We start from the raw sequence: 20,804 nt of genomic DNA on the forward strand, positions 1-20,804 counted from the left end.
GAGCAGGCTCGGAGGGGCAGTGGGGGAGGGGGGAGAGCGTGCTTGCTCATCTCTAATTCAATTCACTATGCATTGCACAAATATGATTGGGCGACTCCATCTTTAAAATGTGTCTTCTATTCCCTTTAATGAGATGTTGACTATACTGGAGAATTCATAAAATGTGGTAATGAATTAGCAAATTAAAATGTAAACTTTAACAAACTAGAAATACAACTTCTTCAGAAAGTTTCTTTATAAAAATCATGTTTTGCTTCTTACATTTTACACAAAGCAAATAAACCGTTTACCTGAACAACAATACTCTGACACCTTATAAACACTCCTTTATAAATAACCACAACTTTCCCACAAGCCGCTCGGAAATGGTCAGTTTTTAAACAACAAAAAAAAAAAACACACACCACCTCTGTACAATTCTTCCAGCTGACGTACATATAAATACATATCTTGCATACTGATCAGTAATGTGTCTAAATAGGCCGAGAATCACGTGTGCCCCTTCTACACGGGACGATTCTCTTTTAAACGAGCGCACGGGAGGGTGACGTCACCACTTCTTCACTCACGCTCATGTAGAATCCGTGAGACTTGCCCAGCGCTTCACATTCTATGTGAACCACTGAGCAGGGAGCGTTTACACGCAACTAAAAGTGAGTGAAACGCTGATTTTTATGCAGGCTGACACTATGTTCATTAGTAAATATTGCTGGGGCGGGGGGGGGGGGTAAAGTTTTCTACCCATTTTTCAAACTGTAGAAAGAAAAAAGGCACAAAAACAGAAATACTACATTTACAAAATTCATATCGTAAACAGCCGGTTATTTCAATGTATTTACACATAACATAAGGTGCAATGCATGAATATCATGGCTATCAGCATGTAATATGTACATAAGGTACTCTAATTCTCATACTAACCCTTATGGCCCAACCAAATAGCACATTTAAACAAAAAGGGGAAAAAAAACAAAACAAAAAAAAAATCTACAAAAATATAGTTTATATATACACACTGAATATTATATACAGCTATTACGTGTCCAGGCCATTTCATAAAGAAGCCATCTGGGCCACGGAAAGTTTAAAGAGTTGCGCCTGATTGGCCAGGTCTGCCACACGGTCCACCATTTCTTGCAAGGATGCGGCGCTTGGATATTTCAAGGCCGCAAATTTCGTGGCGATTACAATATTTTTGAGAAGTTCGCACAGCAAGTTACTGGAATTCATCAGTCGGTGGCAGATGTCCGTGGTGGAGACTTGTCTTGAGAGAGTGTCGCCAATGAATACCAGTTTGTGCGCGCTCAGGATGACGAATTTGCTGTGAGCAACGAAAATCCTAGGAGGCTGCGCCGCTCCCACGCAGCTGAAGAAGGCGTCGATGGAGTTAAGGAGGGAGATGAAGAGGGTCTCGCACTGGTCGGAGTAGAAGGACAGGAGCTGCTTATCTTGAGGAGTCAGGGTGCTGTTTTCCAAGCTGCGAGGCGACTTCCACTTGGAGAGATCATTTTCCATCGGCGCGGTAATCTCCCGCTCCAGCTGCTGGAACTGATTCAGCTGCAACACAGATAATGAAAAACATGATCCCCCTTCTATATATAGCAGCCGGCGGAGAGGCAGAGGGGGAGCAGAGCCTACCTGATGCTGTTCGAGTTGTGGTTTCCCTTGCTTCATGATATTTTCCTTCTCTAGAAGTTCTCGCTGGTGACGTTCAAATTCTTCTTTACCCTGACCAAAAAAAAACACACAATGTAACCTTCAGTCATTCTGCAATGGAAATACCAAGTCACATCACAAGTGATGATCTCATGCCTATATATATATACAGAAACCGCAAACACAAAAAGTCTTCAAAACTTTCCGGACGTAAAACCTACTCGGCCTGATAAGGATGGGAAACTTCAGCGCCGACTTGTATGCAGATACGGAGTTTATCAGGAACATTTACTTCCCATAGACAGAGCGTCTATACAAGTTACTCATAGTCTATAATATTGTCAGGCGTTACCACTAGCAACAAGGCACATTTTCGTATTTAGGAGTATAGTATTAGCTTACTAAAATAGGGCCTTGTTCCACCTCATTTATGCTATCAGATACGACTTGCTTAACCCTTTCCAATCCACTGTCTGAAGACATTCTGATTGAAGGCTGTACAGCTCCGATGTCATAAAACATCCGGCAGGGTATTCTTACTGTATGACTGGTCGCTCTGATCTCTGATGCTGGGGGGCCTCTCCAGCATGTCCCATACCGCAGTACTGGCTCTAACCAGCAGATGGCGCCATTGTATAATGGCAGAAAGAGAAAGCCCCCTAGGGAACTCTGAATCCAAAATTGGATTGCAAAGGGTAGGCCAGTTAAAAATTATTGATTGCCTATCCTTGGGTTAGGTCAACAATAGTAGATAGTCTGGATTGTTTTTTTTTTTCTCTTATGTAGTCTAGTGAGGGCTTATTTTTGTTGTAGGGCTTATATTTCAAGCCTTCTCAAAAAAAAAAAAAAAATAAATAAAAATAAAAAAATCAGGGAAGGCTTATTTTCAGGGAAACATAGTAAGTGCATGGGGGTATGTGCAGTTAGGACGTATATAGGCGCATGCATGAGAGGAAGGGGTTAAAAACTAGAATATTCTCGGGCCATGTAATAATATGCAGTAAAGCGAACTGGCTGCTAGTGAACCATCCCAGCTCGCCTCTCCCTGCTCTCCACTGCCTGAGGTAGCCAGCTTTTAGAGAAGTAACCAAGCGGACCGTTCAATGCAGTGTCCAGAACTCAGCACGAGCCATGCGGTTTTTCGCATATCAAAAAAAGCTATGCAACTCCCATTGACTTCTACAGGAGTTACAGAAACGGAACAAGGAAGATTAGAATATCCTTTTAAAGTTGTTTTTTTTTCTTCAGTTGGTCATTATTAAACTTTTGAAGTTTTACAAGGTACCACAGGGGCTACATCTGAGCTTCTACGTAACGCTACATACCCAAGAATAAGAATTCATTCTGTTACCTGCAAGTGGACATAATCGTAGTCATCCATCCAACTTCTTATTGAACCCTCCCGGCTCTTGAAATTCGGATTAGGCTCTTTTCCCATTTGTATCAATGGCTGAACACTCTCCGCTTGTATAATCTGGGACTTGTACATAAACTCCGAGTTACCGTTCATAGTCTCAGAAGGTTTCTGATTGGGGAGTCCTGCCTGCTTAAATAAGAGTTGGGCATTAACACTGATGGTGGTGGTCAGCTGCTTGGCATCATCTACAATGGTCCGAGCCACCATGACAAATCTTTCTAGACTGTCACATTTGTTTGTTGCTTTACTGGAGGAGAGGACATTAAGTGACCAGTTGCAGTTGTTGAGGTCCTGGCTGGTCTGACCCAAGATCTGGTGGGAATCGTTCAGTCTCTGCAATTCTCTTTTCATTTTATTATAAAGGCTGGACTCGGAAAGAAAAGAGGCGTTTACTGTGGCCCCCTTGGAGAACTGGAGAAAGTCACACAGACACTGTTGTACTTTGTCTACAGCAGAATGGATTTCATTGATATGTCTTTCCATGAAAGCGTACGAGCGCCATTCGACATTGACAAAAGTTAATAACTTAGACACGGACGTTTCCACCATTTGTTGAAGTCTTAGCAACTCTTCTATGGCGGAGTCTGGGTCCAATAAGAGTTTCTTGTCTTGACAAGGTGAAGAGGCCACAGAGGATTCCTTGGACGTTGTGGAAGATGTAGACATGTTGCTCCGAGTGCTTCCGGTGCTGGAGAAGGACAACCTGTTTACACCATCGGTTACATCCTGCGTTCTTTTGCAGTCCTGCTGAACTTGTGGTGGGAAATCATAGATCCCTTCCTGGCCATCTGACCCAGCGTCAGAAGTGTGAATTCCTCGAGGAAAGTCATAATCATCAGATGCCGTCTGACAGAGCTGGTTACGAGGAAAGTCATACACGCTGCCTTTCCTGGACGTAACCTCCGGGTGGAGCTGGCTGACGCCATTCATCTTCTTGCACTGCTCTAGACAAGTCTTAGAGCTCGGAGGAAGAGTGTCGTAAGTGGCTTCTTGCCTTATTTTCACCGATGATGGAAAGTCATACGCTTTATCCTTAGCGGAGGGCAGTATGTTGTAAACCTGAAAATGAAAGTATTACAAGTTAGTCATTTATGAAACTTTTTGTTTACATAATACTACTAATTAGAAGTTTTTAAAGGATGTGCTTCGTTGATAGAAACCTGATTAAAGGGGTTTTCCAGACTTTGATTGATTGTCTATCCTCAGAAAAGGTCAATAGTTGATTGGCTGGAGTATATAGTTTAGTCCCCCTAAAAACCCACCACTTACCGCTTGGGGAGGAGGAACATCATAAATTCCTTGTTCTCTGGCCGGACCCAAGTACATGTTATTTTTAGCAGCTGGTGGAACATCGTATACCTAAGAAAAGGAGATGGAATAGTATTAATCGCAGAATTCTACCAGTTACATTATATAGAAAACTTGGGCGGTAATCACACAGACGAGCGCACTTTTGGTCAGTGAAAAACAGACTGTTTTCCATGCAGTTTTCACGTGTTACGGCAGGCTTTCCTCATTTTTTTCATAGTAATCTGTGTTAACCCATCACACTCACATGAAGTTGCAAGACATGCTATTTTTTTTTTTCTTTAAAAGAAAAAAAAATAAAATAGCAACCCCCATAGAAAATAACGGATGAAGAATCATCGTACAAAAATAGGAACGCAGCGAACTTTGTAACTCGGACTATCGGTCCGGGAGAAAAATCACTCGTGTGTATAAACCCGTTCAAATGCATGGGTGCTTTTCACATGAGAGTTCACCCTTATTTAGGGCGGCTGAGCAGTGAAAGTCATCCACTAACAAAAAAAAAAATAAAATATATATATGGAGGAGTTTATCATGTCACACGGGCCAGTTTTCTGGTAGAAAATAGTTGCAAATTTTGCACGTTTGTGGAAAAAAAAAAATTAATAAAATAATTTAAGACGCTTTTCATTTTTCCACCGTTCACTCTCATGACCCGACACGTACTATAAATTCACACCAGAATCTGGCATAAATTATAGCGCAAGTCTATGCCAGCTCCCAGCTAGAGTAGAATTACATTTCTGATGCACCAAATTCTTTAATAACCCCCATGTATTTGTTTTAGTACTGTAAAAGGGTATTCTCTATTCCATCATTTATGACAGGTCCGCAGGACAGGCCATAAATGTCTGATGGGTGCAGGTCCCAGAAATCAGACTCGCCCCTCTCCCTAGAGAGAGGGTCCATGTCTGCACCCCACCTCCCCATATTCTGCAGGGTGCTATATCCAGGTTGCCAGGTTTACAGGAGCAGCAGAGCACCCCGTGCAGTTTTTATACCTCCCATATAAGTGAATGGAAGTTACATCAACAACAAGCTACTTGTAAGACGTGGCAGCAGCATAGCACGGGGGTCCTGGTCGTTGCATAGACCCTGCCACCTCTTGCAGCCTGGATCAGACATACATATGAGATATGCCATAAAAACACCCCTTTAATAGTGAATGACTTGAACATTTATAGTTCTATGCGCTTGCGATACATACTCCATGGGGTCGGGTAGGAGGCGTATCATACACGTTGGCCTGCCACTTTGGTGAAGATTCATAGCTGTACGCTTGGCCCATCCTTACTGGTGTTATGACCTGTAATTAGAAGATATAAAATACTATTTTAGTAAAAAAGCCAGATTTAATGGACTACAGTTTAAAGTAAGTGCTGCAGAATTATTATTATTGCTCCTTCTCACGGCGTGTGGCGACAGCATGTATAATACAATGCACCAATCTGCCAGACTCCCATGTTACCGCTCACGCATATTGCATGATACATACTTGCAAGAAGGATCACACCGTGTTCTATGTTTTGGCATATTACGCATGCCAGGGCGATTGGTGGCACGCAGTGACTTACGCCCGTGTGAAGCCGCCCTTAGGCTTGTATTCAATAAAAAGTGAACAGAAACAAGTTGCATATACTCCAGCCCATAGAGGAATGCCATGGATCCAATAGAGTCACTTTAAAATGGTGTAAAGATGACTCAAGTGCAAGAGTTACATATATTATACCCAAGTAGATTTGTCAGCCGTATATGGGGGCGGCCGGTGTCACATGGAGGTTTTTGAGCAGTGCTTTGCATGCGCAATACATAGGAGATGGAACCCATTGATTTCAATGTGTTCGGTCACAGAAGCGTATTCTGAAGCATCAGCGCCGTTCTTGTTGTATTCCATCCAGCACTACGGGACAAGTGACTCGTGAAAAGCAACAATAAACTCTGGTTTCTATCTCAAGGAAGGTAGCGGCCGCCCGCCCTTCTGGTTTCCTGCACGGAGAAGTGCGCAGGTAGCGGCCGCCCGCCATTCTGGTTTCACTGAACCGCGATACAAGCTAAACTAAGTGGAACAGTAAGTATCAATGTTTTCAAAATAAGAGGAATAGTAACAACTGGACTTCAAAAACTGATGGTACGTTCACACAACGGAATTGGTCCAGATTTTCCGCAGCACGAAATGTGCACCAAAATCTGTGTCAATTTCCATGTCGAAAACCAACTAAAAAAAAACCACACCTACTTTTAGCTCTGTAAGTAGGTGACCCACTGAGTCCGGGGCTGTAAGCGTTATACTTACCTGCCCCATCATTTTCCCACTGCGAGTGCTGAAAGCCACCCCTCAATTAGAATGGGCAGACTACTTCGCAGCGGTGCACTGAGCGGCGGTTTTCAGCGCTACCACTGGGAGATGCAAGTAGAACCCCTACATCCCCGGATCCAGCGGGTCACCAACTTCCAGCCCATAAGCTTGGTTTACACGGCTTAAAAGTAGATGAAAGACTCCCTTTAAGCAACTCCTTATTCATAGGTGGATAAAATGTAAAGTGTTAAGTGGTGATGTATCTTGTTCCCCCCAGACCATCTTCCCCCCCGTTATCTTTAGCATCTACATACAAAAAAGCCCCAAAACTGTCAGTCAGTCTCATCTCTCTCAGTGATTTTTCCGCTGCCTATGAACAATCCTCGTCCTCCTCCCACTGTTTGCACGCCCACGTCTCTTTACATGATCTACGCAGCGCTTTCATAGTGAAAGATCAGAAACAAAGTTCACAAAGTCCACGAGCAGCGAGAGAATACAGAAGAATACAGAAGTGCCGCTGAAACCCCCTCTGCAGTAACAGCCCACACCGAAGTACTGCGCTGTGTAATTTCCTCAGCGCTCCGAGGTTACTAGACTTCCTGTTGCTCACATTTCAGTTCCTGCTCCTTCAGATTTTCTCATGAAAGGGCAGCGAGAGAACAATAAGGGATTCTGTGTGGGAAAATAATGGGGAAAAATCATTTCTTTCCGCTACTGGATATGCGTCAGACATCAGAGAGGCAAGGTGACAGCCTGCAAATTGGGCTGAGATCAGGGGGCTTAGAGCTTGACCCCTGGCTCTAAATATCTGCCGTCACTTCTTATGGGCAGCGACAGGTGGCCCGGCTCGTAACGCTGCCAGTGCCGCTGCCGTCCTCTACAGCAGGAAAGCATTCTTTGCTCAGTGTTGTTCTATGTACTGCAGGCTGGATTTTTTCAATGCCAACTAGCTGCAATATTTGTACTGTATACCCATCAGGCCGCACAGCGCCCGCGACACGCCACCACCCCGCGCAGCGCCCGCGACACGCCACCACCCCGCGCCGCGCCCGCGACACGCCACCACCCCGCGCAGCGCCCGCGACACGCCACCACCCCGCGCAGCGCCCGCGACACGCCACCACTTGTAGGGTAGGGTTAAGCATTGCAATCTGCTTAGTTTCATAGTCTAGATACAGTATATAAATCTCCTTGTTAGGCTACATTCTGGCGCAAGTTTTGTGCATTGCGAGACGCACAAAACGCGCACGAATACCAACTCCATTGAACAGACTTCTGAACATGTATGATTTTTTTTCCCCCCGGGCTCAAACAATCATGTTCACAAGCAAGCAAGCCAGCCGAACATCTAATGTGTGCGATCATGCAGCAAGCCTACAACAGCATGCACCAACATGGCGTGTATGCGCGTCAAAGTAGAACATGCCACTTTTTTACCTGCGCGCATTGTGTGAGCGGCACAATTAAAAGTCTATGGAAGATTGGTACTGCGTATTACGTGTGCAAAAACGCGGTAGAATACGCTCATGTGAGACCGGCCTTACACTCACTATGATGTTCATGCGAATCGCAGTGACCTCTGCGAGGCAAGTTGGAGCGAGCATGCGATGAGCGGTGAAAAGATTGTTGACATGCATTTACACTGAGCAATAATTGGTCAGTTGTACTTTGGATCACCTCTAGTCACATTGTAACGACGTGTTTAAACTAAGGAGGAATGGCCATAGACAATGATTTTTGGGTCCACCTGAAAGATCTGATCAACGGTTGCTCATCGTTTGGTCGCTGCAGGCGTTTACACCCAACAAGTTATCGATCAATCGATTATTCACACGATCGTTGCTCCATGTGAGAGGCCCTTTATAATAGAACGACAATCATTCAAATGAGCAAAAATGAATGAAGCGGGGAGCGTTTACACGCAGAGAGAATCCAGTGATGTTTTTGGTGTCGTCTGAAGGTCAGCAACATTGAGAAGTGAACTAATAGTAAACAAGTTTTTTTTTTTTTGCATTTACATGCATGATCGTCACTTATTTTAGTTCACTGTAACTAGTTTTGAGCGATAAGCGTCCCGTGTAGACGGCCCATTAGTTCTAGCTGCCTGGCAGGACTTCAGACGCAGAATCTACCCATCCTGCAGTAAAGCAGACAAGTCAATAACAGCACAAGAAGAAGTTTCATCACTACAAAAGCTCCACTTTACTAGCAGGTGATGCCCAGGTAAACACATGGAGTACGGACGGCAGGTGCGCTCGCTGTACAAACAGCCACGGCGGAGCACAACGGGGTCATCCACAAAGGACACTCACTTCTAATTAAAAACTCTTCTAAAAATCAAAAGGTTTCAATGTCCATTGAGAGAAAACAAACGACATGCATATAAATGTATGGAGGTGAAGCCATGGATATCACGCACACAAGTGGCTACGATCAGCGCCGTTTGCTCCGCCGCCCTCCGGCCCCGTTTGCTCCAGTCTCCCGTGTTTTCTTTCAGGGTGGATTGTACTTGTGGCCAAACGTCTGAATCATGTTAGCTAATCCTGCGTTCTCAGACACGGGGCTATAAAAAGCATCACTCCGCTTGTAGGAATCAGTAAGTGTGTTTGCTACATAGTAACAGCCGGACCAACAACACTTCCCCTTTACAGAGCAGCCAGTAGGGACATCGCTGGACCCACTCTTGTAATTCATTAATCACAAGGCTCATTAGGGCCTTTTTAGACAAGACGATTTAGCGTTTGAACGAGCGAGCGGCGTCCTCCAACTCATTCGCTCTCGGGCAGCCTGTTTGTACCGGCAGATACATCGTTGGTTCATTAACATTAGAAATATGAGGCTACCTTCACACAGGCGAGCGCGATATCACGCTTGTCAGAGTGCGTTTTACCTGTGAATGTCAGGCGTTCTGCATGCAAAAACTCTTTGCATCACTTCTGGGAATCCTCCCGCGCTTGTTTCTTGCGTGTCAGAGGATCAGCAAGCATTTCCCATTGATTTCAATAGGAAACATCACTTGCGCTGGTAGGCACATCACATGGCATGTAATGTGGTCGACTATCCGATTGAAAGCAATGGGAGGATCGGAAGGGATTCCCCATTGATTTCAATTGGAAGCCTCACATCTCACTTACGTGGACATCGCATGGCATGCAAGTGCCATCCAATGTATTTACGGTTTCCTTGAAATCAATGGGCGAGCGAGGAGTGAAATCGCCGGCGATATAATTTTGGGATATGCGACGACTTGAAGTTACAAGTCTGAAGCATTCCTTTACATCAATGTAAACCCGAGCATAGCCATTGAAAATGGGGGTTAAAGGTTCCAAGGACGCACAAAACGCGTGGGCAGCGCTGTAAACACAAGGAGCAGCTTAGGAAAATACATGACCGCATTACATCACAGGAGCGGACGATAACCGTGTAGTCACCGCTTATCACCGAGACCTCTGGACTATTACACAGTGGTTATATCAGCGCCATCTAGATAGCAGAAACCAACAGACATCACGGCTAAGTAACAACGTCTTATGATATTACTCAGTCCTGTCCCAAGGGTGCTTCCATTGTTCGAATGTGCGAAGGTGAACGATGGTCAATTGGTCTAAAAGTGAGCCAACGACCGAGCAAAAATTGTTGACTTTTCGCTCATCGTTCATTTTATATAGGCATAAAGAGTAAATAAAAAAAAAAAAAAATATTCAAAAAAAATACTGTTGGCTCGTTTAGTCTTTCACATTCGTTATACAACGGAGCCTTCACGCTGGCGAGAAAATCGTGCGAGATTTATGCATTGCGAGACGCACAAATCTGAAGCCCATTCTTCTTCATCCACGTTCGCGATGTCTTCCTGCATGGCACCGCGATGCAATACTATGCAGGAAACTAATTGTAGCTGGTCTTATTCTTCAATGGGTCTGGCGTCGGCGGCAGCAGCAGCGCCGGCCCCTTTGAAAACAACGGAAGAACTCTGCGATCCCCTGTCGTGGCTGCGACAGCTGCAGCGGGGATTCTGTTAGCCCTGCAGTCATACGAGGTTGTTTCCATGTGAAAACGCCTGGCATCCACGGGTTTCACATGCATGGCAAGGGCGATATCGGGCTGTCAGTCACTGCCCACCCTCGCCAGTGTGAAGGAGCCTTAGTGAATGAAGACGACTGAATGATTCTGAACGATCCAACGATGCATCTGCCTGTCTTAACGGGTTGCACAAGGGCGAACAAGCTGGCGGTGGCGCCACTCAAATGAAAATCGGCTCGTCTAAAAGGAACCAAAGCCAGGATGCTAAGAAGCAGTAAGCCGTTGTTCGATCCCAAGTATCAATGTGTCATTCTGAAAAACTAAGGGGTGAAATCCAACAGAACTCGTAACAAGTCAGACAAGCAGCGTGCAATACAGGAAAGATCCAAGTACGGTTCTGAGCCGTTTCATTTTAACGGAAATCACATTGTTAGATTTCTTGGTTTAGCCAGAACACAGCAAAACCAGATGAAACGGTGCGGCACAGAAAGGAGAAGTGAATGCATGGCGCTCCACTCCACGGCTCTGATGCAACCGGCCGTTAATTCACCCCCTACCTGTCCCCATTCACACTGCAGAAACAAACACTAGATGATACTTCTGTCAGGGGGGAGCTTGAAGGAGGCATCAATTCATTAAAGGATCATTCCTCTACTTGCTACGGCATCCAATCACAAATGAGCAGTTTTTTTTTTGCCACTGGCTCCCTGGTCCAAGTGAACCAAAAGTGGAGGACAAATGAAAGTTAATTTATTACATCTGTAATGGCTCTGGTTTAGGCAAAAAAAAAAAAAGTTTCCCAGAAGCAACGCTTTACTTCCAATCGACCCAATAAAGGCCAGGTGTGAACCAAAACCCACCACTTTCAAGCCATTCCAGACGAGACTGCAAGGGAGAGGTTCAGGGTCACAATGTGGCTTGCTGGTGGTTTCCATCAGTCAGTTATTGCATTCCATCGGAACAGTTGGATGAGTGGAATACCGACTCTGAAAGTAACAAGTTCACTAAATAAATCTCAAGGCCTCGGCAGTGTAGAGCCTAATCCCCTGTTCACTAGGCAGGGATTTGTCTGGAATTAACACCATGTAATTGCTCAGTTTTACTTACACTCAGAAAACCCAAAGAATAGATCATTTACTAGCAGGCTGCTCAAGCCGAATATCCAAGAAACTCATTCATATACAAGATTTTGCACATCCCCGCAGTACAAACTAAATTATGGTGCCGTTAGGGGACCTGACCAGAAGCCGGGTGATGCATTTTCGGTTTTCTAACTAATCCCGTGATCCAATGGTGCCCAGCTCTAAAGTCGGCACACGACACGCAAATGTGACTTGAGTCCCATGCACACGCTCTCGTATACAGGTCTATGGGAGAGCAAGTACACGGGACTCTGAAGTCTACATGTGCCACAGGAAAATCTGACCCTTTTCAGGGGTGGGGGCACCAATTCTGCACCAAATGTCAATTGGTTGTGTGTGGATTTTTTCCTCACAGCATATGGACAAGATTTTCAAAATCTTATCCACTTTTCTGCTACTGTAAATGCCACGGATTTTCCGCACAGAGGGTCCGGCTGGAAAATGCGCCCCTTGTGAACATGCCCTTAAAAGGGATTCCTCATGGCTGACGCTTAGCCAAATCACAGCCAGCACTCAATGAATGGCTGTGATTGAACCAATCGCAGTCATTCATCGAGCACTGGCTGTGATTGGCCAAGCGTCAGCCAATCACAGCCAGGGCTTCCAGGAGGTGGGGATTTTTGAATCCCTGGACAGAAAAGGTGGTGATCAGTGCCAGGGACTCGGGGAGAAGATGCGGCCGGGCTGGCAGTGCGGCAGAGGTGATGTTGTACATGCTACAAAACATTGCATGTGTGAAGGAACCCATAGGAAAGCATGGGCTTCTCATACATGCGATTTGTAGCATTGTAGCAACGCTACAAAATCGCGCAACTTTGTCTCCGTGTGAAGGAGGCCTTCAGTTGGGGCCACACGGGGCAGCATTTACGCAGCCACAATGTGACTGAAATCAGCAGCAGCCAATGTGGTTTTTAAAAGGATTATTAAACGGTCGCACAATTTTGCACGTCAAGAGTAGTGTCATCTGCAAAACCGTGCGGCCATCGCAGTGGCTGCATTCATGGCCTAACTACAAGAGGTCTAGGTGTTGACCTAGCAGGAGGTTAACTTTCCTATAGAGCATTCCAAACCTTCAGAATCTCAATCTACTCTACATATTCCTACGGACAGCGATGCTATGGGTCATTTGTAGAAAAGGGAAAAAAAAAAAAGTCCAAGTGTGGCCCTCACCTTTATGACCTGGCCCGCTTTCTAGCAAAGTGACCCACTGCAGTCACAACTATTGACATAAGGAAAGGAGGTGCGTTAGCAATAGACAACGGCTCTATAGCTCTCCGGTACTATACAGAATACTGCTGCACCTGGCTTTCATCAAAACTAAAGAGGAGCTTCTCCAAGTGTTATGAAACACAAATTCCACATGCGAGCCTTGGTTTTCCAAATATGCATTAGAGCGAGAGGAAGAAAGAAAAAAAAAAAAGAAGAAAAGTCGTCGTCTGGAGTAGAAGTCCCACAAGAAATATTACAGAGGTCTGTGAGCTGCAGCATTAAGTCTAGAGAGGAAAATGTCTGACCTCTCTGCCAATATAAGCCGCCTTAAAAGGCAACGGCAGCCAAGCATTTCCTCCAGCGTCCTGCCTGCGTCTGCTCGCCAATGGGGAAAACATATTGACAACAACTCAGTCAAGTCTGCGAAACAGATACATAACCGAGTCATTGTGTTCTTCATCTGGTTGAGAAGCCGTTTTACACAATAAGTTTTCATGGTGACCTACACTTATGTGAATAGAGATTGATAAACCAGCGGGACGACATTCAATGCGCTCACTTTTGTACTATATTACTTTACTTATTAAAGCGCTGCGTTAAAGGACTTTGCACATCGAGGCAGATCCCTCAACCAGGACTTAGTCATCCATCCAATACATGTATCTGAACAGCCTTCAGGTAATACTACATGTTTTCTGTAGACGAAATGCATAGCCAGTCGAATTGTTCCCTGCCAAAATCTGTTTGCCAGGGGTCTCTGGAGCCAGACCCATGGCAATTAGTTAAGCCCCATTTACAGAGGATGATGATCATTTAAACAATGTATTTTGAGCAATAATTGTTGCGTGTAAATATGCTACCATTGTTAGCTTTTCGGATTTTTGGTTGAGTTTAAAATCCATCCCTCGGCCGGCCAGCTGATAGCAGGGACCGCACGCTGCGATTCTCCACGGGAGCGCTGATAACATTGTATTCAGCTGCAGTCCTGCAGTAGAACAAAGGGGCTGTATGCAGATAACCGAACACCTGCTGTTATCTGCATACAGCTCCAGAGGCTCATTTGCATGCAAATCAAAGTAATAAAAGGGTATTAGTGCCCATTAGCAAATTATGCAAAAGGATCGATCAAACTGCCATTCTCCTTATCTTTTGAACGAATTTTGAGTGATCCTCTTTGCGTGTAAATGGCGCTTTACACTCCATAGCCAAAGGGGTTATCTATGATGGCACAGCTCCTTTAAGTTGGCTATACAGTTATACTTTATATTCCTATAATGGCCTTTTGAGACTCAAAGTTTACAGTTTTAGAATTTGAAAGCAAAAAAAGTTTGGATGAACCCATGGTCAAAATACTTTGTGTGAACAGGGCCTTAAATGCAACTTTTCATCCTTCATAAACACAAAGTTTATTAGCATTAGTAAAGAACACCAACTTACCTTTGCACCCGGAGAACAGTCTATACTTTCAACAAACTGTGAAGCTTGCTTTAAGTCTTCTAAATCATGACCCCTGTAAGCCTTAAACATCACCGAGCTACTGTGAGATGAAGGAACCTGGTAGACGGAGTCCTGGAAAGAACTTTGTGGCACTTGATAAGTCTGATGTTGGTAGCATGATTGAGGAGAGGCTTCTTGCTTGGGAAGATCATGCTTAGACGTGTCCATCACAGGACCAATAAGAAGCTTTAGTCTATTTCCTGGCGCAATACCTTGGCGACCATGTAGTGAGCAGAGCCACCAGCCTTCCAGACCTCCAGTGTTCTGCTCAATCACCGTCAAGATATCCCCTTTCCGGAAGGACAATTCTTCTGCACATTCGGGAACATTATCATACATCGCCCTTGCCATGAGATTCTAAAACACAAAAGAAAAAAAGATTTTAGTTATAATAGTGGTTACCAAAAGAAAAAAAAGGCAACTTTACCATGCATGTCAATATTCATCTACTTTAGGGTGCATTCAGACGACCGTATATCGGCCCGGAATTTGCACAAAAATGCCTCACTTCTGTGAATTTCCAATCCTCTCGCGCGAGTTTCATGTAGGATAGTGGATCAGAAGGGTTTCCCATTGATTTCAATAGGAAACCTCACATCCCACGGCATGTGAGAGCCATGCAGTGTATTTAAGGTCCCATTGAAATCAATGGCTGATGAGGTCTGAGGAACACTAATTATATATATAACATGCCACGATTTTCTCGAAAAATGACTCAATTGAGAAGATTTATACCATTTTTTTTCTTTCTAAATGATCTAGATTAAGAAAATATAGAAAGTTCTATCCTTTGCGACATAGCCTGTGGAAAGCTTACAAGGAGCTAGCCAACAATACACTACAATCCCCCTGACCGGCTCGCTAAGCGCTACACAAAACGTGCGATAGACAACTATACAACTAAAAGGTCTCTTCTACATTATTAAAGTGCGATCCCCATCCCTCCTCCCCCTTCCCCACCTGTAATGGCGGCGGCTTATTTAATGAATCCTTCACGGAGAGTAACAATGTGATCCTCAGGAATGTCCTCATACTTCAAACTGAAGAACGAAGTTTCAGCAACTTCTCCAAGTAAGGGCAAGATGTTAAAAAAAACCTGAATAAGGGAGTAATCCCTTCAGTCTTGTGACAGGCTTATAATAATGCAATATTAAGAAGGATATACGCAGTACTCAGTCTGATCAAGTGATAGCAGGGCACTAATGCCAACCACCATAAAACAATAGGACCGACGTAAGCAAGTGCATTGTGGGTATGTTCAAATGTATCAGTTCATTCACTTGATTATTAACACAGTTACTGCTGGGAGATGCAACAACTTTTTGGCAGCGGTAGCAGGAAAAAAGTAACAGCTTCCTTCCAAGAGTAACTTTACAAGAAAGAGTCTATACAGCAAACAGGTTCTATCAGCAGCTAGCTACACCAGTCCGACGCAGATACTTGGAGTCCGTCTCTAGTTATCTCAGGTGACTTCTGTTACTATTACTTGGCACTGGACATTTCTGCACAAATGCAACAGAAATCGTGAAGACAGAAACCTACAGCTCAACACAATCCACAGTGGATGAAAGCCGTTCAGGAGATCATGGGTGCTATAGAAAACAATGAACTTTCTGTGGTTCGCGGCCTCCTCGCGTGTTCTTACTCTGACGCTTATCCCGCAAGTGGCCCATGAGTGCAATTATTTTGATTGCATATGAAAAACGGTAAAAAGTTTCCAAAATTCAAAAAGGCACAACTCAAGAGCAATGGTATTCCAATACTGAAATGACGGCTGCACAGTTCATTACGCCGGTGCAACGTCCATAGCATTGGGCTTGGCGTTTTAGAGGGATAGCAAAAGTTAATAATTCGCCTGTGAAGGAGGAAGGTGCTATATGTCAATCACCCTCCACAGTCATAATATCATAAACGGACGTCAGTACGCCCTGTAACCTGAAAAGCTGCAAATGGTCACGTACTACAATGGTTAAAGAATGTATTAGGTTTCACAATTTGGTTTTAATTTGTTAAAAAAAAATAAAATGGGGGAAAAAAAAAAAAATCAAGTATCGGTTTTTATTTTCTGATTGGTCATTTTTAGAAGTCCCTTTTCTATAGATAACTATGGGGAGGCCATCCTGCCTAGGCTGCATCAGTATTAAGGGATACTTTATAGCAGAATTCATTAGCCATTCACACAATGGACAGAAGGGGACCCATCGACTTCAGTGGTCAGTGTGAAAATTGCTGTCCCCCCCCCCCCCCCTCAAAATATAGATCATGACATCAATAGTTAAAAGAAAACAATATAGAAAAATCCCCAAATGTGATTATATATATTACACACACACACACAAGAAATTTTCTCACTGTACCCCCACTTTTGTGCCTTTCATCCTCCAGACAGCCTTTCTGTATAGTGCAGCCTCCTGTTTGATAGTCTTGATTTTTTTAGATTTTCCCCTCTGCCTCCTCTCCCTCTATGCTGTACCTAAAAAGTAGTAGAAAGCCATTTGCCGTCTTACGCATGCTGCGGTGCATCCTGTCTACTAGTACGAAAGGTCAGTATTATGCCAACATACATAATACACTACAATACAAAAGTATTGCTGTGTATTATATGAGCGATCAAACTCACAGAAGAAGTTCAAGTTACCAAATGGCACTAAAATTAAAAAAAGTAAAAGAACAATGCCAGAATTACAGCCCGCATACAACTATGCTGGTAGAAAAAAAAAAAAAGTGTAATTATGTTGTGGCCTCAAAAAGGCCAGGACTGAGAAAAATTGCAGAAAAAAAACCCAACAACATGGTCTGAAGGCCAAAATCTTCCGGGTCTTTAAGGGGGTCAAAAGACATACAAGATGAAGAATTACAACTTTCACGGTAGGATCTGCTCTAAGCGCTAATCCAAAACCCTTTTTGGCTAACATCCAGAACAGGGTTTGACAGGTCAATAAAAATATCTATGAGCGTGTCTATGTTCAGATCCAAGACAGCACAAGCCTAAAAAAAGCAAGAAACACAGTGAAATGATCTCACTATGACTAAAAGATGCCACACCAAGTACAACACAAACATTTACTCATAGGTGTGTGTGAAATCGCAGGTTCATTACTCCAGGCGCTGCCAAGGTGTGTTATTACCTACTTCAAGGAATAGGCGATGATGCCAAAGGCTACTTAGATCTGGAGTACAGAGTTAATAAAGCAAGTGGCTATTAATAAGGTGCAAAAAGGCATTCAAATGCTACAGAGCGCTAGAATCACCACCTGCTCCATTCATCCAGCTTCAGACAACCCCTCTAATTATAAATGGGAACATTAGAATTACATGGCAAGCTTCCTCTGCCGTCCCGGTACATGCCTAAACAATGGTTACTTCCACCAAGTGTCCCACCTTCTACTGTTGGCCAAGTATATCTGCGCAGAAACAAAGGGAACCTTTTTATAGGATGATTATTGCCCATGCATTTCCTTTCACACAAGGCTAACGAGTACTAGATATATTTTTTAATAACTAATCCTAAAGCTATTTGAGTCTGGCAGTCTGTAAGCACAAAGGCTTTCATCGCAAGCTCTCTACATTCGCAGTAAGTCTTGCATTCTTCAATACCCATTATAGCTTTTGAAATGCATGGAACCGCAACCAGATTTGCAGTGAATGGGACACTTTCCTAAAAGGCCTTCAATTTGATTACCACATTCATAAGTGTGACCGATTCTTTCCTTTCTCTCAATAAACTCCTTTGGTTGGATCTTTGTGCTTATTAAAAAGGGGTTGTCCGCTTGTAAACAATTGATGGCCTATGCTTAGTATAGGCCATCAAAAGTAGATCGGTCCCCCCCACCCCCCACACACACACACTGACAGCGACACTCACTGATCAGCTGTTCTCTGGGACAGTGTGTGCACCGAGCTGATTTATAGTGGAAGCAGACAGCCCTGTTCTCATTGCAGAGGGCAGATTTGGTATTGTAGGCAAAGTTCCCATGCACTTCAATGGAAACTGTCTACAAAACCAAGCCTAGCCACTGCAGTGAGAAGGGAGCTGTCGGCTTCCTGTAGAAATCAGCTCCGTGCACGTGTGTGCTTGCCTGGTAAATAGTTGATCAGCAGCAGTCTCAGGCTGCGGACACCTGCTGATCTACTATGGATGACCAAAGATAGGCCATCATTAGTGAACAACTGGACAACCCCTTTTACCAGGGTTAAGAAAATTACCCATTATGAAAAAAAAAATGCATGTCAAAGTGCTAATAATTTCATTTGTTTGCAAAAGATGCTGAATTGATCTCTTTTGCAGAAATCTGGGGGGGGGGGGGGGGGGGACTTTTCCAAGTTTGTCATCCTAATGTCTATATTCTGAAAAAGTTTGAAAGTTGTTTTTTTTCCTCCGAGAAATTAATCATATTTGCCGTAACTACCTCTAAAATTAAACATCTATTTTTGGTATTGGGCGCGCCAGGAATAGAAAGCGATGTCATACAGTTCATTAGAAGTTAGTTTGTCCAAATGATGTTCTTCGGAGTTTTTTCACAGCTCTATTTACAAAGTTACCAGACATTTAACAACCACGGGAATCAGGAATGTGAGGGGTAAGCAACTCTGAGCCTACAAAGCACATGCTGTTCCCTTTTCCTCTGTACATAGCAAATACATGGAAGTCTTGTGTTGCCTAGGTAATTCCTGCCCCTCCACTGCTATTCCTGTGAATCTCCGCAGTAAAAGTTCCCATGTTACTAGAGACTTAGGGACCTTTTAATAAAGTTATTAGAATTGAAAAAGAAAATCTCTCTTTTGATGTTAACTGGGCTGATTTCTCCTAAAATGCTCATTTATAGCTGTTAATAAAAGGCATTTGGTTGGAAGCCCAGGCTATGTCTCCTGGTAATCTAATCTAGTCATCTCACATGTCCGGATACAATGGCTTGTAGAAGAACAGTACAGACCGTCTATTGTTACTACTGAAATGGCAAATTGCTGCAAATCTGTAATAGCCGCGATATGATTGCCGACTGCCGTCACACAAGTATGTGTCACAGGTAAATTATAAAAGTAGGGTAAACCAGTAGTATTGTGAGGATGCAGGTGATCACCAAAATAATAAAGGTTAACATACAAATGGCATTATCCACAATCTAGGGAGATTCCCAGCATCTATAGTAGGAGGTACAACCAGTGTGAAGACTTTTTTCAGCTCTAACTGCACATTACACAACAAAGCTGAATATGATACTTTGTGTCGAGTTTGTTACACTTCAAGTTAGCAGCAAGGTGAACAGTAACAGTTTATCTCCAATCCTAGGCAGTCATTTCTACACCAATTCCTGTCATTTGATTTCGTTTGCTTAGCGTATTGACCAACGGCGTTGGGGTGTTAGGGCCCTTTTACACTGAACAATTATCGCCCACTCAAACAAGAAGTCGTTTGGTGTAAACAGATCTTCAGACTAGAGTGGATGCAGAATGGCCATCCCTGCCTCTCCATTATTTACACAAGTGAACAGAGGTATTACACTAATCCACAGCACTGGGTATATAAGGTTTCCCTTTTCTCAGGGGGATTTTTAGCCTGCTCCACCAAAACCAGTTCCTCAATTAAACACGGTGAACTCCTAGGATTTTTTTTTTATCCCTCCTACAGAACGCAGATTAATGGAAAACCCCAAACTTCTGGTACTTGAAATGTAGTTCATTGATTTTTATTCTTGGGACTTGAGTTGTAGACTTATCCTTCATTGGGACTGCACAGGGTTCCAAGATGTCGACTGTGTTCAGATGGCAGGATTTTGCATCAGCATTTGTAAGCCAAAGCCAGGAATGCTTCCAAAGCCCCAAAGACGTACAGACCATCCCGCATTCTCTCTACAGGTTCCGGCTTACAGATACTTACCAAAATACTGCCATATGGAAGTGACCGTATCATTGTGATTGACAGCAACCGACAAGGTACTGCTAAGGATCTTAGAGGAGCAGCAGTTTAATTCCTCATCCTACTGCATCATTTATTATATGTGTTGAGGCAACAGAAGAGATGACCTAAGTCTAAGTATATATTCTGATGAAGTCTACAAGCTGCAAAGACAACTTTTCATAGAAGACTCAAATTCTCTGACATGTTAAGAGATAATTATAAAAGAGACTGCATTCTTTTGCCCACTTCCACCCTCATGTCAATATTAGGATTTTCCAAGTTGTTCGATTTATATAAAATTCTGCTCTCCGTGCTATAAAAATAGGCATATGCTCATTTTTCCCGCTGTGTCCTGCGCCG

At 43.7% G+C, this 20,804-nt stretch overlaps 1 protein-coding gene across 2 annotated transcripts in view; it reads right to left on the minus strand.

Moving 5' to 3' along the window:
• Positions 1-217: 217 nt before the first annotated feature.
• Positions 218-20,804, minus strand: part of NEDD9 (neural precursor cell expressed, developmentally down-regulated 9) — an 87,127-nt gene continuing 66,540 nt past the window's right edge. For both annotated transcript variants that reach the window (XM_066579364.1, XM_066579362.1), the window contains 6 exons: positions 14,486-14,902; positions 5,589-5,687; positions 4,343-4,432; positions 3,008-4,132; positions 1,639-1,728; positions 218-1,557 (listed from right to left, as the gene is read on the minus strand). In XM_066579364.1, coding sequence (XP_066435461.1) covers positions 1,054-1,557; positions 1,639-1,728; positions 3,008-4,132; positions 4,343-4,432; positions 5,589-5,687; positions 14,486-14,902 — 2,325 coding nt within the window. In that variant the 3' untranslated portion in view covers positions 218-1,053. The remainder of the gene's footprint in view (positions 1,558-1,638; positions 1,729-3,007; positions 4,133-4,342; positions 4,433-5,588; positions 5,688-14,485; positions 14,903-20,804) is intronic.

This window comes from Eleutherodactylus coqui, chromosome 9, assembly GCF_035609145.1.
Source record: "Eleutherodactylus coqui strain aEleCoq1 chromosome 9, aEleCoq1.hap1, whole genome shotgun sequence".
NCBI lineage: Eukaryota > Metazoa > Chordata > Amphibia > Anura > Eleutherodactylidae > Eleutherodactylus > Eleutherodactylus coqui.